Source organism: Netta rufina (genome assembly GCF_964035555.1).
Source record: "Netta rufina genome assembly, chromosome: 2".
Taxonomy (NCBI): Eukaryota; Metazoa; Chordata; class Aves; order Anseriformes; family Anatidae; genus Netta; species Netta rufina.
The window spans coordinates 113473123-113497766 of record NC_140124.1 but is presented as its reverse complement, the minus strand read 5'-3'; the positions used below and the strand labels follow the sequence as shown (position 1 = coordinate 113497766).

The 24644-nt window shown below is 45.0% G+C and overlaps 1 protein-coding gene across 17 annotated transcripts in view; it reads left to right on the top strand.

Annotated features, from left to right (window-relative positions):
- DTNA (dystrobrevin alpha) overlaps positions 1 to 24644 on the top strand; it is a 174124-nt gene that overhangs the window by 34330 nt on the left and 115150 nt on the right. Inside the window, exon 2 of one of the 17 annotated variants that reach the window (XM_084282371.1) lies at positions 21170 to 21454. The exons of the other annotated variants lie outside the window; for them this stretch is intronic. Within the exon in view, the coding sequence (XP_084138497.1) occupies positions 21450 to 21454 (5 nt within the window). The 5' untranslated portion in view covers positions 21170 to 21449. The remainder of the gene's footprint in view (positions 1 to 21169; positions 21455 to 24644) is intronic. 17 annotated transcript variants of the gene reach the window in all.

Genomic DNA, 24644 nt, shown 5'->3' with positions numbered 1-24644 from the left:
TCTTGCCCCCCCGTTTATGTGGCGTTTTGGAGAAGCTAACAGGCATGCAGCTGATGAAGGATCAAGGGCTGGGTGTTCACGTCTTTCTGGTGTATCGTGTGAGTGATGGGGGAAAGTCAACTGATAAGTGGGCTTCTCATGCTCCTCACAGCTGATATTTAATGGTAATGCTGGTGGGGGCAGTGATGGCTCTGGTTGAGAAGGAATGGTATTTGACAGCATGGAGCGACCCTGTGGGGAGACATATTTCGTGTGTTACAAGAGATAAGTTAATTGTCGTTTTGTGGGTTTGCACGGAGTGAGAAATGTAAAGTCTCAGGCTGCTGGGAGCAGACGCTGCAGATGTTGTTATGTGACACAAGGACTACATGAACTGAAACTTTGGAGAAAACATGCATTAAAGCCTGAGCTGACTCCAGCTGGGTTTCCTAAGCAGCTCCAGAAATGCCTGGTAGGTTCATAAGAACATCAGTTAATGTCAGTCAACACTGCTATGATTCACAGGTGAGGCACACGTGCCTTGAGCAAAAAAGTTTCTTTTGTAGCAGCTCATTCCTTTAATCTATTTTCACCATCATTTGCTCCAGTGTTGCCCATCTCTTCTGCTCTGACCCTATCTGTCATCATTTCTTTACCTGCTACTCTGCCCTCTTCTTTCTTTTCCTCCTACCTGGTCTCTTCTGACTTCCCACACCCTCCCAGGGAGTCTCCTGGCCACTGCCATTTGCTTTGGCTTGGCTTGCTCTGCTCCCAGGAGGCGTGGGGCTCTGGGGAATGGGTAGTCCTTCCCTTAAATATCAGGCTAGTGCGGTTTGATTTTAGTTCAAAGAGTGGTGGCAGGAGTGGTCTGACAAATGTCTGTCTTGGATATTTCCAAGCTCCTTGCCTGTGTGATTGCCTTATTGCATCAGGATCATAAATGTTTGTGTCTCCAGAAAAAAATCAGTCAGATAGCATGTGCTGTTAATCCCATTTCTTAGGCAGGGGGCTGAGATCAGAACGAAGAGGGAATTTAGCCAGAGTCTCCCAAATTACAAATGTGTATGATAATGCCTTCTTTATGAATATTCTCTTTGTTTCAGTTGGCTTGGATAGTGTTTTTTTTAAGCATGATTGCAGAAGATTGTTAAAGGTGGAGTGAACCAGTAGTTATAAGGCTGTTCAAGTTTAGAGAGGATGACTATAAGAGGAGGAAGGAGTTAAGGAATTACAGAACAACCCTGTTGTTAGAGATGTTAGCCTTGTCCTCTTGGTATGCAAATATGTTGGTATTAATACTGTGATTTTTTTCCATCTATCACTGGTTGAAAGCTAAGAGTAAATAACTCTTAATGCAAAATACCACATTGAGATGGATTCCTACAAACATACATCATAAGAGCCCAGAAGTTAGGACAATTGCTTCTCCGGGTGGCGTTCCAGTTCCAAGACTCCTAAGCTATGGCGATAGAACAAGGGACCCAACATCTGTCTTCTCAGTCATCACTGGATGTCCTGGCTACTGGGGGTGCATGGACCTCTCCTAGTCTTCGAATAGAAATTCTACTGTAGACCTGAGAAACCTTTCCAACAAACCTGCTATAAAAATAGGGTATGCAGGTGATGGGTGTTGTGTTCGATAAATCAGCATTTTCTTATTACAAATTCGTGTTGGAAAAGGTCCCAGCCAGCTCGGCTTTTCACACTGTGAGAAATGTTCTCATCTTTCGTGTGCAAGTTTTGAACCCTGTTAGCCATGCTTGCTGAGTGTCTAGGCAGATAAGCTGATTTCAATTACCTTTCACTTGATTGCTTTCTATTTGTTTTCAGCTCAATGTCATTTAAAAAAAAAAAAAAAAAAGACAACATTTACTTAAGATATCTGTACTGGATTTAGCTGTAGCAAAAGTAAGTGAATTTAATCACTGCTGGGGAGAATACAGGTCCAACTCCAACCTCCCAGGAGAATAAATCATGGGGTAAACAAAGATTTTCGGATGCTCTCAAGGGACATAGAGGCAGCAGTACTCCAAATAGTGCCAGGAGTGGGCTGACTGCAGAGTGGAGAATAATTCTGATTCCCCTTCTCTCATTTGATTCATTCTCCTTCCTCCCAACTATGTTAAGCAAGAAACATGGTCTGAACAGAAGAACTCCAAATAGAGTCCCCCATATGGAAAATCAGACCTACATGGGCTTTCTGATGCACTCTTCGTGAACATTTAATCTCTAGGCTACATAAGGTCCCCAAATGCCTAGCATATTCTCTGAAACTTGCCCTTACTATGTGTCTGTGTAGTGACAGGTGTTTTTTCTGAAACCAATTTCCTTCTGTAAACCAAAAGTAATGTACCCTATGATGAATTATGTTGCTCTTTCCGTATTCCTTCAGACTTTACAGCTTGCCTCTCATCCCTCTCTGGAGCAGTTTTTAAAATAAATGCTGTCAGTGATATTAAAATACAAATAATAATTGGTTTTAATGTAAAAGTCACATTTCATTCTGAAGTATTTATGCAAAGTATGTTTTACTATTAAAATAATTTCCATACTGAGACCAACCTCATTGCTGCTGAACTAAAGATGGACAGTGGTTTTGGTAGGGGGCAAGTTCGGGATCAGACTGTTCAAAAGAGAACGTAAAAAAGAGAAGTTTACAGCTTTTCTCAAACATGGCATGACAGAATCGGCTGGGTTGGAAAGGACCTCAAAGATCCCCCAGTTCCAGCCCCGCTGCCATGGGCAGGGATGCCACCCACTCGATCAGGTTGCTCAAAGCCCCATCCAGCCTGGCCTTGAGCACCTCCAGGGATGGGGCATCCACAGCTTCTTTGGGCAACCTTTTCCAGTGCCTCACCACCCTAAGAGTGAAGAATTTCTCCCAAATATCTAATCTAAACCTATTCTCTTTCAGTTTAAAGCCATTCCCTCTTGTCCTATCACTCCACCCCCTGACACAGAGTCCCTCCCCAGCTTTTCTGTAGGCCCCCTTTAGGTACTGGAAGGCCGCAGTGAGGTCTCTTCAAGGCCTTCTCTTCTCCAGGCTGAACACCCTCAGCTCTCTCAGCCTGTCTTCATAGGAGAGGTGCTCCAGCCCCTTGACCATCTTTGTGGCCCTTCTCTGGACTTGCTCCAACAGCTCCAGGCCTTCCTTATGCTGGGGGCCCCAGAGCTGAACACAGGGCTCCAGGTGGGGGCTCAGAAGAGCAGACCAGAGGGGCACAATCCCCTCCCTCACCCTGCTGGCCTTGTTGCTTTTGATGCAGCCCAGGATACAGTTGGGTTTATGGGCTGCAAGCACACATTGCTGGCTTATGTTGAGCTTCTCATAACCAGCAACCCCAGGTCCTTCTCCTCAGCGCTGGTCTCAATATATTCTCCACCCAGCCTGTATTTGTGCTTGGGATTGCCCCAGCCCTGCTGCAGGATCTTGCAGTTGGCCTTGTTGAACCTCATGAGGTTTGCACAGGCCCACCTCTCCAGCCTGTCCAAGTCCTTCTGGATGGCATCCCTGCCCTCCAGCGTGTTAACTGCACCACACAGCTTTACTAACTCTGTTTTTAAAACTAAATAAATTAGGTGAATACAGCATTTTCAAAGTAAACATGAACTCTTCTGACACAGGTTCTTCAAAAACTAGATTTAGATTGTGATATCTCTGAAAATTTTGTCATACTTTGTCATTATAAGATTTTATCATAGGCAAAGTAAACTGGTTGGGCTGATGCCACCTGAGGACAATCACAATGGATGTAGGATGACATTCCTTACGCTGTGGATAAGAGCAACTTGATACCCTTCATATTTGCCCCTCTTCCAACACAGTGTAAGAGGTACATGTATTGCCCTATGTGGTCTGCATTTTGGGCATTGCTTCCCCCACCCCAGAAAGCTTTCATTTCAAAAAACTGTAATCCTGCTCTGTTTCATTATGCATTTTTTTACCACAGTTGAATGATCTGTCGTACCAATGCTAGCGTCATGACCTGCCTGTATTTTGGGAGTGCTGCGGTTTCTGCAACGCCTGATGCCTCGGCTGTGCAGGGTGGCCAGGAGTCCCGGCTGCCTGTCAGACAGACGAGCAAACACTTCATTTGCATTCTTACTCCTGAGTGCTGGCTGACTCTCTCAGTGCTAGTTAAATTAAAACTCTTTTAATCAGCTGCAGCTGTCTTTAACTTGATTACTTTGAATACCATTTCCCATCTATCTTCGCCCAACATTTATCTGTAGATGTATTAATGATATCTGTAAAGATAGATAAGTACAATATCCATTTTATCCATATTTACACAAGTGCTTCTGTTTGGAGGTCAACGCTGTAATTCGTCAGTCATTTCTAATGCGTTTGAATCCCAAGAGGGCAGAACCACCTCCCCTGGCCACGATGCATTTATCTCATCAGGTCACCGGGGTTTTGTCCTGCTGCGCCCATCCTGGAGAATCATTCCTGAGACCAGGGAGTTGTTGGTGACCAGAAAGGCTCCATCCTTCCTGCTTGCAATTTGAAATACCACAGGGATTCTTGTGCATCATAACCATCCTCTCCCCTGTACAAACATCCAGTGATGTTGGAGTAGGATTTCCTTTGTCCAGAATCGCTGAAGAGGTGCTTTGGGACAATGAATGAGGTGCAGCTTGACAGTGGGATGAGGACAGATGCTGCTTTTAAGATGTTCAAAGCTGGCTAAGGAGAAACAGATCCCAAGAAGCTCAGATAAGTACGGGATTTGAGGGTATTATAGGGGTACTTTAAGACTTTCATTACAGTGAATAGTAGTAGAGAGAAATCCTCCTGTCATGCTTGATGTTTTGTTAGTTTGCATCTAGAAGAAAGTAGAGATTAGGGGTTCTTGCATGAACAGGGGGAGGCATTCCAGCATGTAGCAATGCCCAGTGGCAAAGATTCCACAACACCTTTTAAATTCATGTGTCAGGTATGCAGGAGTCAAACTGCTGGGTTTCAGAGCACTAGCCTGGGGACAAGATCCTCTTCTGTCTTCAGAAAAGGCTGGATCTGGGAGGGAGTAGGTCAGGGCATAGGTCAGCATGTCCCCCAGCTCTCAGTCAAAGTCAGGATTTCGGTCTCTGTCTCTTGAGTGTGAGGCAATGAGTATCAGGGTGCCAGCCTCTCTTCCCACTGGCAACGTACATGTGAAATAAAAGATTTCTAAGGGAAGAGACAGGAGAGAAGTTGCATGGGTTTTTGTACTGCATGTAGTATTGCAGAGTTCTTGTCTTTTCAACAGCTTCCCACTGGAATGCATCTTTTGGTGGAATTAGGGAAATTGGAGGATGTACATGAACTGAGACATGATTAGGCATAGCTCATATACCAGGAGATTGACCGTCAGTGCAAGAAGATAGCAACATCCATGAGTTCAGTGGTATGTCCACAGACAACTGTAGGTGAGACATTTTGTTTTTGCTATAGATAGCAGTCCTTCATGTGGTTCTCAGCTCAAAATATGGAGGCTGGGAGAGCACCAAACACTGTGTTTTAGCTTGGCCAGGGAGTTTTGGAGGAAGGGGAGAGAGGGATTGATTGATATGGTTTTAAACCTCATCTGTCACTTAAGCCAGAAATTAGTTTTCAGCTCTTTTTGTTTTCAGGGGAAAATGGGGACCTAAGTATTGCCATATGTGGGATTTTATAAATTGTCTAACATTGTTATTAGAACTATTTTGATAACAATTCTCTTGGGTTCATAGTTAAAGGTACCTCCTTGCTATAGTGATTGTTTGGTGTAAATACCAAATGGTGCTCTTGAAAGAAAAGCAGCTGCAGTTAATTTTAGATTAAAAAAGAAAAGATTATAAAACATTGCCAAATCAAAGATTATAAACTGTTTTTAAGAGAATACCTTTCAATTTTCCAGCTGACATTAAAAGTAGAATTTAAATTAACTGCAGTGCAATTGCTAAAAATCATTTGAGCACGTCGTTTAAAATGTAGTGAAGAAATGTCTTTGTTCAGTGAAAATTAGTTAAAACTACTGTTCCACTTGTATGAATGTGGTCTGGGGTGATGCTGCATTTCTGAGTGATCAGGACCCTAATCCAAAGGGTTGTCACCTGAGAGTCACGTCTTGTATTTGAAGCGCCGTGCAGCCGTGCTGTGGTTCTTGTAAGACTTGTGCAGCTTTCCTCAGGAAGGCAGGGACCGTTCTGCCTCTCCTGTAATCACCATCACTTTTTTGCTTTCTGCGTGGGCCTCTCCAGAGCAAAAGGCTGCTTATCTTCTCAAATGGAGTGGGGACTTGTTTTTTTGTGGGAAAGCACTGGGAGATGATTGAATTTGTTTTCATTTGCGATACGAGTAGGAAATGAATCCAATCTGCCAGAGCTGGGAACGGAATGTGTTAACTCTTACAGCGCTTCCTGGCAGAGCCCCTTATGCCAAAACTCATTGTGGGATGTTTTTAGGGGAAACAATGGGATGGATAAATGTCAGGAGATGACAGACCAGATGGCTGGCTTCAGCCTTGCTGTACTCCCCTCAACTTTGGCTCCACCTGCACACCCAGGTGAATTACCCAGTGACCCAGTTCAGCGGTGATACTTCTTCACGCTTCATATCCTACTCTCTCAACCTCTCGCCCCCATTTTCCAGCTCCTGTTAGCTGGGGCTGACAGTCCTTCTGTGCGCTGGCAGTGGGGGAGGCTGCCAAGTGTTGGGGCCTGCACTTGGGGTACAACCCCATGCAACCCTACAGGCTGGGGGAAGAGTGGCTGGAAAGCTGCCCAGTGGAAAGGGACCTGAGGGTCTCCGTCAATATTTGGCTGAACATGAGCCAGCAGTGGGCCCAGGTGGCCAAGAAGGCCAACGGCATCCTGGCTTGTATCAGGAATGGTGCAGCCAGCAGGGACAGAGAGGTGATCATCCCTCTGTACTCTGCTCTGGTGAGGCCGCACCTCGAGTGCTGTGTTCAGCTTTGGGCCCCTCAGTACAAGGACATAGAGGCCCTGGAGTGTGTCCAGAGAAGGGCTACGAAGCTGGTGAAGGGCCTGGAGCACAAGTCCTGTGAGGAGCGGCTGAGGGAGCTGAGGTTGTTTAGTCTGGAGAAGAGGAGGCTCAGGGGAGACCTTACTGCTCTCTGCAACTACCTGCAAGGAAGGTGCGGGGAGATGAGGGTCGACTTCTTCTCACAGATAACTGGTGATAGGACCAGAGGGAATGACCTCAAGTTGTGTCAGGGGAGGTTTAGGTTGGAAATGAGGAGACATTTCTTCTCAGAAAGAGCAGTCAGGCATTGAAACAGTTTGGCCAGGAAGGTGGTCGAGCCACCACCTAGTCACCTAGAGGTCTTCAAGAAACATGTAGATGTGGTGCTTAGTGACATGGCTTAAAGGCAGACTTGGCAGTGCTAAGTTAGAGGTTGGCCCAGGTGATTTTAGGGATCCTTTCCAACCTGAATGATCCTATGATTCTGTGCTGCTGCTGCCTCTAGCAACCATGCAGGGGAGAGGGTAGGCACAGGAAAGGGTCCTCCAGGTGAGCTGAACAGACAGCTGTGAAGCCATTTGTCCATTTTAGATGTGGAAATTGGGTTGTTGCAGTAATTCTGAAGTCCCTTTCAGGCTTCATGTCTGAAGCTTGCTACAGACTTTCCCTGAGGAGGCTGGGAGCCCCCGTTGGACCACACAAGCAAATCCTAGCCAGAAAGCACTGCTATGTCTCATGCAACTCCATACATAAAGCCGTCTAAGTGAGAGAAGTCATGGATATTATGGATGAGGCCCCAATGTGCAAACCTGAAGCTCTTTGGACATTGGTATGCAATGTAATTAATTGCACAGCCAGTTGGAGGGGTTTTGATGTCCATTTGCCCACTTCATTTTAATCACATTTTCTTTAAAGGTTTCTCTAGAAAGGCTTTTACACTTATCGCAGTATTATTCCTCATACTTATTGTTCGTCCTAATAGCAAACACAGTAATACTAACACATTATTATAATTGGTGCTGATGCTGCCCTATTTAACATCACTTCTTTCTGAGTACCATTAGATTTGCTGAATCCATCTGTTTTTACTTTTGTTAAATTTTAAAAAAGACACATTAACATGTTTTCAAAGAGACAGAGAGAGAGGGAAACCACTACATCCCAGTGCATTAATTTAAAAAAATGCAAATAGGCCTATAAATGAAAATCAAGAGGTTTTTTTGTTTGTTTGTTTGTGGGTGGGTTTTTTTTTTTTTGATAGTTGCATCTCTGTCAGTGCAAGATTTATTGGTTTCCAGTCCTCCCAAGGCTTGTGAATATGCTTAATTGGGCTCACTGGATTCAAAAGTGGTGTTCCTTGTGCTGTGAGGAGCAGGGGCACAGGAGCTGGTTCCTCTAAGCCTTCACATCACCAGCTCCGGATTCCCCTGCATGGGGGCACCGTGACATCAGGCAATGTGTCTGTTCAGGGATACCTTCTTTCCTAGAGGTGATGCAGGACGCTTTGAAGACAGAGTGTATGCAGTGTGCCCACTTGAAGTCAACCAGATGATACCTGTGCACAATATGAGGGCTAAATGACAGAAGCTTAGGGCTGGTACAGAGGGATGTAGATGCACCCGGCTTGACCACAATCCATGCAGAGGCCAGACTGCCTTGGCCAGCACTAACAACATGGTGGGGGGGCAGGTGACAATCTGTGCTCCAGGGTTTCTCTAAGGTCCATGCCTGAGTGTGGGTTTGGATCCATTCAATAATGCTGGAAGGGATGAGATCCTGCGAGCTTAGCTCTTCTCCCTGGAGGAATTTCTTCTGTGTGAGGGTGGTGAGGCACTGGCACAGGCTGCCCAGAGAAGCTGTGGATGCCCCATCCCTGGAGGTGTTCAAGGCCAGGCTGGATGGGGCTTTGGGCAGCCTGGTCTGGTGGGAGGTGTCCCTGCCCATGGCAGGGGTGTTGGACTGGATGGTCTTTAAGGTCCCTTCCAACCCAAACCATTTTGTGATGCTATGCTAAACACACAGGGAAATGGCTGGCTCCATGCAAGTAATGAAGAGACTGAAGTATCTCAGATACCTTATTGCCTCCAACTGGTCTTCCAAACATATTAAGGCAAGGTGCTAAAAAACACGGAAGCCTATTGGCAAAGCACTGTAAGTGAAAGTGTTCGAGGTAAGGTAATAAAGCAATATATGAAATTGCAGCAAAAGCTCCCTCATTTTCTCCCTTCAAAAATGTAGATGGGCCGTGAAGTGTAATCAAATATTAAAGTTAAAAATAGTTTCAGTTACTGCTGTTCCCTTAATCTCTTGTCCATATTTTTATTTCAATATTACTTTTATTCTATTCCAAGTTTCCCTTTCTTCTGCTATTGCATTGAAAAGCGACACAAACAGAAGTGCAAAGTGCTGCTCAAACCATATAGAAAACAACAACAGAAAATCAGGAATTATTTATTTATAGAATTGTTTTATTTGAAATCATTTTAAGTATCACATAATTATAGCACATTTGAAAGTCACAGAAGCGTTCTTTTTTAAAAAAAGAAAGGTTGATTATATCTTTTAAGGGCTGTTCATAGAAGTACTGCAGTTCTTTATAGTAAGGAGCGCAGTCAAACAGAGCCCCGTGCAGATTACTGTTGCTCGAGGGCAAAATAACTTTGATAGCGCTCGCAGAGGCATGCTGTTGCACCCCACAGCAGAAAGCACACGCTGTCGAGCAGCAGGGTAATGCTGCAGCAAGCTTGAGAGGACATATATAAGAGCAGGTAGGTAGGAATTTGCTCTCGTTGCCATGGCGTTCGGACCCTGTTTACTTCACTTATCGGCCGCGTCTGATTCTTTGTGTTTCTTCTGGAAACCTGCAGCCCTAACCTGCAGCCAGGTTCAGCCGAAGATAAGTGGTGTGGCCCCAGTAGCCTGTGGAGAAAACGTTTACTGATTTATTTATTTAGTTTTATGACATTCAGGAAAATCCCCAGACATGAAGCATGTGTTAGCTGTTCAGCCGTGCTCCAGGGAGCCAAACACCCACCTTCTCAAGGCCAGGCTCTGCCTCCAAGAGCCCTGCACAAGTGGGTGCTGCGAGGAGGATGCTGCCACTGCCGCTTTCCTCTGTCTGATGTTTAGGGCACGCTTCCCCTGATGTCCTTAATCAAACTTCAATGACAAGTGACAGACTTACGCATATCAGTTTTAGCTTTTCAGCTAGTAACATCATGGTACTATTTTCAGTGACTTTAGCTCTGTTCCAGTGGCATTACCACCAGCAAACTGCTGTCGTTAAAAGGTTGTTGGTGTACCTTTCGTATTTTGAGACTAAAATATCCTTGTCCCCCTCTGGCTGACTGGTTAAGTCACACTACAGTGCCCCTACTTGTTAATTTTCTCATGAAAGGCTCAAATCCTAGGGTTAATTAAAGCGTGGAATAAGTATCTAGGGAGGCATATATAAATGCTAACAGGATTCCTATCCATATCTACAGAGAAAAACATCACCATGTATAGTTCATGCTAAGCTAAGGACAGAAAATCCTTAGATCTTCTACAAGGCATAATTTTATATATTTTGTGGCAGCTGTAGCCTTAAAAAAATAAATAAGAAACCCCTGCAAGATTTGATAACGATGATACGTAAATCTATCCCTAATAATCGCAGGGATTAAGCACTGCAGAAGATTGCATAAAGCTGTGTATTTACAGGAATCTTAATACCCGTTCCTATCAGAGGGACCTGCATCAAGGGTCGGAGGCGAGGAAGGCTGCTGTGTCAGGCTGCAGCTGCAGGGGAAATTGGAGCGATGGGAATTACTGACTGATAGCATAATCTGGCCGGGTCAGGACGTTGTGAGGAAGAACTTCGTGATCCCTTAGGATGGGCAGTCAGAAGTATTGTTTGGCTTATTGCCTACGAGTCCCCAGAGCATCGGCTGGCGCTCACCATCAGCCCCAGAACCAGCACCAGCAGGGCGGCAGAGGGCAAGACGCCACATCCCAGTCCCCAACCTCCTCCTTGGCTGGCCTCGATTTCCCCCCTGGAGTGTTTTTTCTATCCTGATTTTGCCCTCTTTGATCTATGGCATTTTCCTGAGGGGAAATAAATGGGTGAAGTGATGCTAGAGCTTCTGAGGGGAGCCCTCATCGCTGGGCTCTTTGGACCACTCTGGAATAAGGGGTTCTGCTGAGGGTCTCTCCAGTCTCCAGCTTGCATGAATTGTGCTCCGTGCTCCTGTAACTGAGCTTTTAAGGTTTCTAACCTAAGGTTTCTAGAGGGTAGAGTTTGCCTGCACGAAGCAGAGCCTTAGGAGATGCACTGATACCATCTGCTTTGTGCACCCAACTTGGATGCGGTTCAGAGGACAGCGCTGGGAGCAGAAATTCCCCGCAACTTCACCGCAGAGAGGCAGATGTCCCTACGTGGGCAATTCAGGTCGTTCGTGTCAGATTCCTAAAATAGCAGGTAGGCAAATTCAAATCGTCTGCTAGCTTCACCTAGTCCACTGCTTACATCTATCTGTGTCTTGAAGGCGATTTATCACCTCCATGCTGAAGGAAGCTTCTGGCCTGTGCAGGGCCAGAAACATCCACGGGGCTTTCAGGTGGCTGGGCTGGCTTAGCCCAGAGGGGTTTTGAGGCAGTTTAAGCTGTGTCCTTTGTGGGAACGTGCTAAAAGCTGAACAAATCAATGGGTTTTGAATAAAACACTCTGCTGGAGCATAGAAGGGACTGTAGTGGAAGGGAACCTAATTGCTATTTTATTTGTAGATGTTTTTTAAATGCGTCCCTTTGAGAAACATTGCTAAAAGCATGTTGCACATTCATGCCCTGGCTTAGGAAGCACTTGAAGTGCCCCTGTGCCGTGTAGTCATGGTCCAGGGGGGCAAGTGCTTGCTGCAGTGCAGGTTCACAGGGCTCTCGCTGGCCTTGTGCTCCATGGAGATGTTTCTGCATTGCATTTCCACAGTGCTGGCCTCAAGCTTTATTAATTTGCAAAGAGCACCAGGGCTTTATTGACTTACAAAGGGCTCTGGACTTATTTGCAAAGGGCACCAGGGTCAGCTCTGGTCCATGCCAGTCCAAGGCTAGGCTCTACAAAGCCATCTATCAGGATGTCTCTGCCCCCTTACTCCTGCTCCAGCTTGCAGGGCTCCTGTAGGAGCCAGGCTTTGCATTCGTTTTTCATGGCTGGGGCATTGTAGAAGGGAGAGAGCCCTCCAGAAAGCTTGAAATGGATCGGCACCATTTCTGATGAGCCAGTGCTTTGATGGCAAAGTGGCCATTCATCTCAGAAGCCCAAATGATCTGGATGAGGTCCCCGTAAGGCAGTCCCTGGCCAGAGGGCATGTAACGAAAGGCAGGGTCACCTTCCTGTGAGTACGTTTGGCATGGATTCGGTCTCACCCTGCGTTTCCCAGGGAGTGGGAGCTATTTCCCATTAACTGACTGTTCCAGGACAGTAAGCACACCACCCGCAAGCCCCGCCGGCCCTTCCCATACAAAGGTAAGCCTCACCTGCAGGCTGGTTCCCACCTTCCTGAGGAGCACGTTCTGGGTCTCACCTCTGTTCAAACACAAAAGGGTTCAGCGCCGTTCCCCAGTACCAACAAGCACAATTTGTGCAACTGGCTTGCTTTTCCTGCAGGTGCTCCGAAGCTTGCTGCAAACCCCCAAGGGTGAAGGAGAGCTGGGCTTGGGGGGCAGCACAGCAGAAGGGATAAACTCTGTTCAGGCATTAAACCGTGAGCGCCACAGGAGTCGGCTTTTTGCCTTGGGGCAGCCGAGCAGGCATGAATTATTGAAATGATGGCTCTGGTAATCTTTGTGCTGTCAGCCCTGTGACAAGCAGCTAGCAGGGGCTGTCCTGCCGAGTAGGAAAGCCCTCTGCTCAGGTAAGGGGGAAGGAAGCTGAGCTGGGCTTCCCATGTGCAGCTTCAGCTCCTCATTCATTGCTCTTAGAACTTCCTCCAGCAGTCCATTAGGCGCCCCTGGTAGACTTTTTCCCCTTCCTTTTCTTTGTGTATATTTATATCGGTGTATTTTGGTCTACACACAAGTAGAGCCAAGTCATTAAAAGCATACAGGGAAAACAGTACCTTTAGGAGACGTGCACAGAAGGTTTCCCTGCCTCTTGGCTTTCAGTTTTTGTTTTTGTTTTCCCATTTTTTTGTGCATAAAGCGCTTATCACGGGGTTTGCAAACAGCTATGTAACAACCGAGACCGGATCACGTTACGCAGCTTTAGGAAGCGTTTTATGGCCCGTTCTCCTGATAGCGAGAATTCGGGGGAAGAAAATTCATTGTGTGCTAACAATTATGGAGATACGAGTTGGGTAATTGTAGAAATTGTTCTGAGGAGAATCCTCTTGCGCCACATGTTTTGTCCCTCAATCCAGAATGCCAGACAGAATTTCACAAATGAATAAATAAATACCTACTTCAAGGCAAAATAAGACTCCAGAGCCTGCGTTGCTGTTTTCCATCTTCAGAAGTCTCATAGGACAGCTGTGGCTCTGAACATCTTCAAAACTGGGGATCTGTAAACTCTGAAGCCAGCCTTCACTGGCTTTTATGAAAATAGGATAAAAATATCATGAAATAACCTGGACAGAGTTTGACTATAATCATAACGCAGCAAGAGAATTAATTACTAGGTAGAGTTTTATTTTTATCTTTATTTTGGACTCTTAACAGGGTAGTTAACATGACAGCAGTAGCTGGTTTCTCTGCATCTTTTGTCCTATTCAGACGAGTGGAAATCTGAAGTTTTGATGATTTGGTTGCAGAAATACATTTTTACTTAGGACATTTTTGGAGCAATGATATCTGTCACACCTTGACTAACCTTTTTATCTTGGAGACATTATGAAGTTATTTCAACTCAAAATGCCCAGCAGGTTTGGGGGGAAGGCTCATTGCTGGGAAAACCCCAGGAGAAGCACTTCTGAAAGTACCGGCACAGTTGCTGTGACATGGATCAGGTCGCTGTCAGCTCAGCCACTGCTCCTGAAGAAGCTTCCTGCAGGGGAGAGGCCTGGCTCCTCTGCCCTTCAATCCTTGTCTGCCTGCTGAAACTGCTGGGGGAAGCCTACCCTGCTCTCCGCAGCAAGACTTTGTTCTCAAAGGTGCAGTTGCAAGGTGATAATTCATGTATTCCAGTACACTTCCCAAGGCAGGCTTTGAGTGATAATATTATACCCTCTCAGCAGTGCAGGAATTCATTTGAAGCTGGAGAGCATCGATGTTTAACTCCAGAAACTCTGCTGTGGTTAGTGCTCATGTTTAATGCAGTAGGGCAGCGCTAATAATGATAGTTTAGCATTTTCCAGATACATACAATCCTGTTCCTCAAGCACACAGTTTTGTAAAACTTTTCCAGGCCAAGGAGGTGGAAGTGCATGCCTGCTTTCTTTCTGAACCCGGGGTGTGTCACCACCTGTACTGATCATGCAGCTGTACCACTGCATTTCTGCCCGCCGAGCACGATCCTGTGCTTGCATTTCCTATGGCAGTAGTGACCTAAATTTTGGAGCCAGTCAATGGCAGGAGCAGAAAAATAACAATCGGCTGTTTAGGAGATCAGTGATGATTTCATACCTATTAACTCATTTGTTCTCTTAAAAACGAAACCCAAATCCCCTGAAGTAAAATGCAGAGTTTAATCGTGTCTTTCTTTTTAGTCGTCTTCACTGCTTAGCTCTCAGAGGCAGCATGAGTCTGTCTGGATGGGGTTTGCTGCACAACCCTAACTATCTCCGGGTGGGTGGATAGAAGAAAAAAACCACCCTACAGCGCCTCCCCAAAACTTTTTGTCAGTCTTTTCTGTCGCAGCAGCTGGATTCATCGCTGCCAAGGCGACACACCACATGATGAGGTGCAGTAGGTTGCTCGGCGGAGCACGAGGGGGAAATGAGAGAGCACAGCGCCCTGCTGAAGGCACAGGTGGCTCTGGAGCTGCTGCTGCAGAGCTGGGCAAGGTCAAGGGCTCGGGTCTCCGGCACATGTTGTGCTCAGAGAAAGGAGCGAGGGCGGCAGAAGCAGGTAAGCATCGATTAACCCGCAGTCTCACCTTGCTCCCTGCGGCAGCAGAACTTCCCAGAGAGTTTTCTCTTAGTTTTTCCGAGTTGCGGGAAGTTACTTTGCTCGTGTGGCAATGCGAGTATGCTGACAGGTGTTTAGACTGCCTGAGAGATTCTCTCACTGCAGAGAAGCAAATCTTAGAGTTCAGGAGGCGGGTGCCTTCAAATCAATGCAGAAGTGTTTGGAGATTTCTGCTCTTCTGTCAGCTTTGCTTTGAGGTATTGGACAAATGTTGGGTTTGTTATTATCTGCACAATGGTTCAGAACACCTCTCATCAGTCAGGCATTTTGTAACAATACCTTTATCTACTTAGGCATTTTTTTTATCAATACTTTTTAAGATTCTGCTATCTTTAGTAATTATTAACATTTCTTCCTTCCCGATCAGTGACATCAGTGCCTCCGGGTCTTTGGAAACGAATTGCTGTGCAATTTCCTCGTTCAGACTTTATGCTGCCTCCTTAAGTCTGTAGCTCTTGTAGTGCCATTAACCAAACTTCAGTGCACTTGTAAGGGTGTGAAAGTGGAAACTGTGCCACAGTGTATTCTGGTTTTCACCCTGTTAACCGTTCATTTGCATACAGGTAAATAGAAATAATTACCTTCAGCACTGGATTTATCTGTTTGTTCAGACCCATATCAAACTCAAACAAGATTTATCCTCCCATGTTCTCTATTCAATCTATTCCTTTTTCTTATTTTTATTTTTTATTTTTCACATAACCAGGTTAAATGGGACAGGCTTTCAGGTAGCACCCATTAGGTGAAGGAAAACGGCTATACTGTGGAAAGGGAATAACTGAGGGACAAAAGAGGGATACTAAGGAGAGTGGACAAACTGTCTGAAGTTCAAGTTAGACAGTTCAGTACTTTTCCTGCTTCCCATTAGGGGTTTCCAACATTTTGAATGCTTTCTGTTACTTAGAAACTGTTTCGTTCTGACCATTGGGCTCCTCTTTGCTTCACCTCTTTGCTTTTCTCTCCTGACAGACTCAGGGGTGGTGAAGAGCCTCAGCCTTTGCTCCTTCAATGGTTCTGCTTGTACAGATAATAAAAGAGTCTGAGGCACACTGCCCTAATCTAGGTAGCTTTAGTGCTTTTTTAGGGGCAGTGGTGAGGCTTAAGAGTCATTGACTCCTGGGTTCTGTCAGAAAGCACAGGCTGCACACATGTGCGTGAAGCTGCTCCACGTCAAAGGCTCAAAGTATTTCATGGTAGAGGGATATAAAATGCAAGGAAAGGGTGGCCTGGCTCTCCACTTTCACACAAGGCATAACAAGGGAGTGCAAACGTGCAGTGTTTCTCCATGGCTCTGAGAACAAGCTTTCACACAACCTTCCTGTTCCTCCAGATGTCCTCACCTCCCTGGCAGCCCGGTGCTTAAAGCCCTCGTTCTCACTGTGGGCAAACTGGAAGCATTCCTGTGGAAGCCGGTGAAGGTCAGCCTGCCCCTCCTGCTCGCCCCTGCCAGTGGCAAGCAGCAGCAACCTGAGTTATGGTGTAACTAAAACGAGTCTGAGTGGCAGGCAGCTTTGCCACAAGCAAAGGCAACGTGTGCTTTATGCTGTAGGGAGTAAGTGGTCAGAGCCCAGAGTTTATGTAATTAGCTGATTTTATCGGGGGTGGAGAAAGAAGCAGCCAACCCTGCCCGTCAGCTTACGGGAGAGAATTTGGGAAAGTGCAAAACTGAGCAGTCTGTTTATAAGCCCAGAAGGAAACAGGTTTACAAGGAGTTGAATCGGGATTCTCGAAAATGAGCATTTGATAGGGGTGGAAATCTTTGAAGGGGAAGATTAACCGTGTGGGGAAAAAGTCAAGCAAAGTAGGACTGTGGTTTAGCTCTGATTCCACCAGTTCAAGCAGAGCAAGGAAAATTCTGATCTAATTATCCAAGCAGTCAAAGAAGCTTAATCTCTCTAGATTTAGGGACCTTGTTCAATTTGGTGAATGAGGAATCTAATTGAAACACCCAGGAGCTGATTATCACTAATACAGCACATCCTTTGTGGCCCAAAGCATAAAGCATCAGGGGAGCAGCTGCTTCATCGCATAGTATCACTAACACACTCATCCGACTGACTGTCACAGAGATGCACTAGATGTGATTTTGTCCAGGGGATTCAAAAATTAAGGAATTTAGATGAGAGGAGATAAAGCACCCTCTAATAAGTAGTTGCCTTTCCATTTCATTTATCTTTGAGCTTTTGTTGTGATAGCTTATCACGGGGGAGGGTGAAAAGGAAGCAAGAGTCTTAGTTAGGGACGTCGTTATTAAACAACAGCAAACAAGGTAAAAAAGTTTGTGTGTGTGCAGTCTTCTTTTCTAGAGCAGCAAAAAGGTGAAAGATTTCATAAATATGGGTATGGATGTAAACAGAAGGAGCATGAGCACTGTCAGAAAAAGCTTCCTAGGCCAAATCAGGTGTTCCTTTGTGGGGACAATACTAGTTCCTTTTTCTTGGACAATACTTGACTGCAGTTGTTCCTAAAAATGGCCATCATTGTTTTGAAAAGTGGTCATGATTTGGTGAAGAAGACTATTTTCAAGTCCCTTTTTGTCCATTTTTAGGAACTGTATTTACATACCAGCCTTCCCCCTTGCCTTTTGTTCCAGTTACTCTCTACTGTCTCATTAATCCTACTTATTCTTGTATAAAGCTTTCTGGAGGGACGCTGTCTTATTTGTCTACAGCCCATACAAGGTATTAACATCCAGTGCTAACTGGAACCTCTGAAAGATGCAGTAAAACCAATAACAATTCTTTATAACATACAGGTGCCTCTTATACATGGACTGATTGAGAAAGACTCCAGAGACTGCTTAAATGTCCTCCTGAACCTACCATCAGAATAATTTCATTACATGGTTTTGTTATTTGGATTTTACCCATAGAAAACTCAAAACTCACTAATAATATCAACAAGGTTACTAGAGAGATCTCATCTGCCTGATCCTATTGATTAAAATTACATGATTTGCTAATGTAGTCAACTTTTTACTAGTCTTGGATTCGTGGAAAACAGTGGAAAAGTCAAACTGACTCCACTGGAAAGAAAAAAATTAATCCATTGGATTGACACAACTGCATCAGCCTCTGAGAAGAAATCTGGAGTCTTGATTTCCCAGAATCAAAACAGACACAAAATTTTAAGGCTAGTTACTATGATGTGTGTATGTGTTGTATGCAAATAATAATGCAGGCCAAATTCTAATAAAGAACAAGTCGCAGTGACTAATTGATGCAGGAATATGTGTACCAGGAGGAGCAGGCCAGTCCCTCACTCAACTGTCAGATGGCTGAGATATTTTTCTAGGGATAAATATGTACAAGGAGGATTACAGCAACAGATGCTTACTTTAAGAGCTCGAGCTCCACATCCAAATGTTCATCTGGCTCAAATCAAAATGGGCAAAAGCATTTCCAAAAGGAGGGCAAATATCTCCTGAGCCACATCTCAGATCAGGAGTGGGTGGACTGACAGCAGTCCGAGGTATCTTCTTTACATGCAGGACTTGTGCTTTTGGGACCAGTTATTTCCAGAAGGTACAGCTACTTTAAAGCGTTCGATACGGAGAATTAAAGAAATCTATTCCCTGGAAAGAAATTCGCTGTGAAATCATCACAGGAGCCATTGATTCAGTTCTTCATGGAGCACAAGCGCTTGTGGCATCGGGATATTTATCTTGGATGTCAGCACAGCTAGCTCCAATACCCATTTCAGTTTTAAGGGTATGCTGGAACAGAGCAAAACAAACACACCCAACAACTTGCAGAAAACGAGTCTTTCTGACTGCTGTGCCACTGAGTGAGTGAGTGAGGCAGTGTTGTATACAAATGGCTCAGGGAGAGGTGTAAAGCCACCAGCTGGCCATCAAGCTGCCTATAATTCTTCCTCCCAGGCACTTGACTTCAGTACTGCTGAAGTCCCACTGCTCATAGATCATGAGTCAATGCAACAGGCCAGTCATGAGATTTCAAACCTTCTCTTTGCCTGAGTCTTTCTGACCTGTTTCATGTTCTTTTCTGCAACCATGAACCTTGGAGGACTACACTGTGGAGCAGAAAGAGATGGTTAGCCCCCTGATTCCAGCCGCATGGTCTCTACAGAAAAAATGCCAAATGCTGTTAGAGTCAGAGATGCGAACTTCTCCTGACAGAGAATGTCAAACACTGTGCTAAGGAAAAGCTCCTCTCTGTGGTTCTACTACCTCCTCCGTCAGCTTCAGGCTATTATAAGTTAGTAGTTAATTTACATCAAGACTCCTTCCTTCCTTCCCGTCCCGTGTAATCCAACCCTCATATGCATGCTTTTGTGTGTACATGTACACACAGACACATAAAATAAATCATGTATTGTCGTATGTCACTGGACACAAATTACTGGATCTGGGATGAATTCCTTTGGTTTTCATGGCTTACAAAAACAAGCAAACAAAAAAAGACTGAAGAAAATATTAAATGCCGCAAGCTATTTTATTAAAGACAAGTGACAGAGTATCACATTAGGTCAGGGTGAGTGAAACAGGACCAAACTCTAAGTCTCCCCTTCCTCTTAGTGCACTGGTAGCCTACTAATTGTGTCAAATTATGTGTTGATCTGAGATGATTAAGAGATTCTCCTGCCTCTGAGGCTGAACATCCCAATCTTGTGAGTTGCAACCTAACGCCGGGTTGAAAGTAACGGGATTTACAGGGCTGAGAGGCACAGTGCCACCTACCTACTAACTGTAATTAAGTATGTATTTCTTATACATTTATATCATGAGGTGAAAACTAGAAGCCTGTTCGCTCTCTTTAGCTATGGATATTTTTGTGTGGAATGCTGCTTAGAATTTAAAGTGGCAGATTAGACTTTCAAGCACCCTTTGACAACCACAGTGAAGCTGTGGGTGCACTGAGGAATGCTAATACTGGAAAAATAGGAACATCTTGATTGTTAATTCTGCTGAAGTTAGCAGAGCAAAGCAGAAAAAGAAGGTTTTTTTCCTTTTCATAACCCCTAGGCTTCATAAATGCATCACACTTCCTTATTGTCAATTTGCTCGGGAAATCACTGCTGACATCTCACCTACGAATCTATTTTCATTCCAGTCAGGCCATCTTTCACGTATATTGAAGATCTCTTGGATTTTTACCAGCTTTAAATTGTATTGAAAGCAAGCAGATGAACATTAAATTAAAAGGTTAATTGAAACTGAAATACTGTGCTGGCACAGCTGATTTGTTTCAGTTAAAATGTTTATTAGCTTAATTGAATATTTACAGAACCAAGACACACAAAAAAAAAGTTGTGCATGTGTTTCCACACACAAAAGAATTAATGTACCTGTATTCTGAAGATAAATAGCCATTAATATTCCTTAAAAACAATAGTCAATGAGAGGATATCACCAAAACAAGGAAAGTTTTTTCTGAACCCCAAAGCCAAATTTTTTATGGTTTCCTGTCAGTCGCCACTGAGGACACTGAAGTTTTCAAAGGTGTCGAGATAAAGAGCTTACAAAATACAAAATGTGTTGAACATATGGTTGGTTCAGCAAATATTCATAAGGTCTTCTGCCTGGCAGAAAACAACCAGCTCTGTGATTCTTTTGTTGCCTTTGAGGTCTTTTCTGAGACTGGACAGCAAAGATCCTCATAAGAAAGAGTTATTGGAGAAGCATGCTGGCTTTCTCTTTTTTTTTTTTTTTTCTGATTCAAGAGTGGTCAGGCTGTACAGGTGGAAGGAAAAGGAAACCAATTCATTCCTGCTTTCCTGGAAGGAACCAGTTTTCATGCTAGTTGGCTTTTCTAGGGTGCCTCATTTAACAGCACTGTGGTAATTATTAATCTTTAGCAAGTAACCAATGGGTTAGACCTCATTGGCTTTATAGCATTTAAAGCTCTGTTCAGATTTTACTGGGTATTTTGCCCACTATAACATCTGCCTCACTTATGGGTATTCAGGAACAGTATCATACCAAAACCACCAGCCTGTGATAAGTAGGAAGGGGGCTTTTAACCCCAAATGATTTTGTGAGCTTATTCATCCTGCTGGCTGCACTGCAAGAGAGGAGACAGGAGGCAGATGGAGAGAAAGGTTCGGATGCCTCCTGTTTTGCTTGAAGTGTGACTAGAGATGATATTGATCCTCTTTTGTAAGCCTTTCTTTGTTTCCTTTATGCAGGGCACGCATGGCTCTCACATCAGCTGTCACCCAGCAGAGAATAGGTACCCAAATGCTTCCCTGGTGCACTGCTTCAAACTGATGTGGTTTACGAGTAGGCTGACCTCAAATACCTGCTATTCAGGCTTTATCCATGAGTCTGGTGTGTTTATCACATGTTGGAAATATAACTTTGAACCTGAAAACTGTGTGCAAAGGTAAAATTCAGTGACTTCAGCGGGCTTTGAAGAAACTTCCAACACCTCAGTGTGAAGGGCATCAAGAGGAACCCTTAAGGTCCATGCTGTATGTTCATTGCTTTTCGTACACCTCATGTATGTTTACTGTCCTGCCGTGTCTGCCTTGCTGCTCTTTTCTCTCACCCATCGGTCCCATTCCTCCTTCTTCACCCCTTCCCCCTTCCTCATTACATGTACGCAATTTTTTGCCTCTGTTGCTCTATTCCTTGCAGCAGACTCACATTTTCTAATAGCCAGATGCTCTTCCTTCACATCTGTCCTTTAACATCTATGCAAGGAATCTCTTCTCCTAATAATCATCCCTGCTCCTTTTCATTCCCTTTAATGATTTCCATATGTCGTGTCTTCTTGTCATGTCTTCCTTGATGGCACGTTTTCCTGTGCTCGTGGAGCACGGGTTACATGCATGATGAATGAATGCTGATTGTTTTCGACATTCTAGCTGCAATTATTTTTACACTCTGTGGAGGGTCCATCGCTGATGTTATTCAGCGGTATTAATTGGACTTCACCCACACTGCCTCATATCTTTGCTTTTTGTCCGATAAAGCAACCTACTCAATGTCCTACGTGTCTTAGTGAAGCAAGGCATTGCCAGAGCCTAGCAGTTACCTGTAGTCACTTAGAGGAAAAGTGCTGAAAGAAAGCTTTTCCTCTGTAGACCTTTTCCATAATGAAGCCCATGTCACTCCTGAAGAGCAGCTGCTTTCAGAAGAAGCTGTGAGCAAAGCGTGTTCCTTAACCCACCTGCCTCTGCCTCTAGTTCACCTGGTTGCCCTGTGTGCACCACTGGGTTACTTCAGGGTATCGCCTTCTCCAGGCGTCCCCACTGGGGTACAAGCAAGTTTTGAGCTGTCAGCAGCATGGGGCCTTCCACCCGGGTCTGGAAGGTGACCTCTGGAGGTGCCAGGGGCTGTGGCACCAGGTCTGGGTTGTCAAGAGAGCAGCCTCAGGAAGGCTGCCAAAGGGCATACCACAGGGTAGAGGCATACCCTAAAAACATCTAAATTGCAAAGTCACTTATTTCTGCAGCATCTTTGTGTGCTTCCAAGGAAGCTCATTCCTAAGGAGGGAGCAGAGTGAGGTAATGTGAGAGAGGAAACAAATCCAGTCTCTGCACTGTGAACACTGAACACTGATCTTTGGAAAGGAAAATCAACGCGCAAGTGAGCAAAGGTGATGGTGGGGTATCACAGAGACACGCACTACCTGCTTGTAACAGGAGAAACCTTTCATAGCTGCACCAGGCAGAAGGAGATGAAGCCAGCTTCTGTCGTGCCATTTTTTTCTTCTTTCTGCACCTCACTGCTGTGTCTCCTTTTCAGGGTGATTTTATTGCAGTGGTATATTGAATGCGGGAAAATAGTGTAATCCTGATTAGAAGCTGCAGAAGGAGGGTGTTTTAAGCCAGCCATTAGTAAGGAGTTCTCCCAGTTGGCAAAGTAAAAGTCTGTAAATCACATAAATAAGCTAAAAGACTAAAAGCAGAATTAAATAATTATTCATTTGGGGTCAGGTTTTGATTTTTTAAGAGCCTGAGTGTAATTATGCTGGCTTTAAGGTAGAGCTGGCTACAATAGGAAAGCTTGTGCCTTCGAACCAGAGCAAAGCAGTCAGGCACAGTCCCACAAGCCAGAGCACCACCAGCTCACACTTGCTCTGGGGCCGTCTCGTTGCAGGCTTGGGTAAGTGCAACTGCCTCCTGCCAGTCTTCCAGCAGTCACGAAACAATTTATAATGGAGCCTTTCACCTCCATTTACTCATAAGTGATTTAAAACTCTTGACATTGTAGGAGCCTTATTTTTTGTAAGGCAGAGAAAGTGTCAGGTAAGTGCAGAAATAGGTCTTGCAGGTCGGAAATATGTTTTGTATTGCAGAATATCCTAGGCCCCTAAATCTGGGGCAAAGAAAGACAGTTCAGAATTTAGCCAGGCCATTCTGTTCCCCTTTGTTTCTCTAAAACCGAGGAGATACAGAGTTTAATCATCAGTGCACCAGTGCAAGTAGTATTACTATCACATGAGAATACAGGTGATCATCCCCCTGTGCTCTGCTCTGGTGAGGCCACACCTCGAGTGCTGTGTTCAGCTTTGGGCCCCTCACTACAGGAAGGACATCGAGGCCCTGGAGCGTGTCCAGAGAAGGGCTGTGAAGCTGGTGAAGGGCCTGGAGCACAAGTCCTGTGAGGAGCGGCTGAGGGAGCTGGGGGTGTTTGGTCTGGGGAAGAGGAGGCTCAGGGGTGACCTTACTGCTCTCTGCAGCTACCTGAAAGGAAGGTGTGGGGAGCTGGGGGTCAGCCTCTTCTCACAGGTAACCAGTGACAGGACTAGAGGGAGTGGCCTCAAGTTGCACCAGGGGAGGTTCAGGCTGGAAATGAGGAGACATTTCTTCTGAGAAAGAGCAGCCAGGCACTGGGACGGGTTGCCCAGGGAGGTGGTGGTGTCACTGTCCCTGGGGTGTTCAAGGAGAGGTTGGACGTGGTGCTTGGGGACATGGTTTAGTGGGTGACATTGGTGGTAGGGGGACGGTTGGACCAGATGATCTTGAAAGTCTTTTTCTACCGTAATGATTCGGTGACTCTATATCTTCATAATATTTCTCATCTTGAGTTAACTCTCAAGCCCAGACATAAATATTGTGCAGTTGTATCTACTGGAAGGAGAAAAAAAACTTGAAATCCCACTTCTGAAGCTGTGGTCAGGACTTTTGGCAAAGTGACACCAGGGCTGTAAGTGCATTCTACCTGTGAGTACAGTGATCCATGTTCCTGTCTACAACGGCTGGTCGGGCACAGACAGAGAGGTCCCACTGGTGTGCTGGAGACAGAATAGCACATGGCCCTGCTGCCTGGAGCATCTTCCATCTGTCTTTCGAAGCTGGCCGTAAAGGGCAGGACTGTGTGAACTGTTGCTAATTAGAATCCTGGCCCTTTAAATTCTTTTTGTGTCAGATGAAAAATTGGTGTGTGAGAATACCTGCAGGCCAAGAAGAACATTTTAAGTGGTTGTGCCTGCATTTTAAAATAACTTCTCCTCCCCACCCCGTGATTTGTTGCATAAAAATAGCCAGTATTTTAAGCCTGTCTCCCTTCTGGGAGTATCCCAGTCTATCTCTATACCTTTGCATCCTCTCTTTTATATATTCACTGTTTAGTAGATACACTTTTCCTATCAAAATTCTGGAGAGCTAAGGGATAGATTATTTTCATTGGAATCAGTGACTGAAATTATTACAT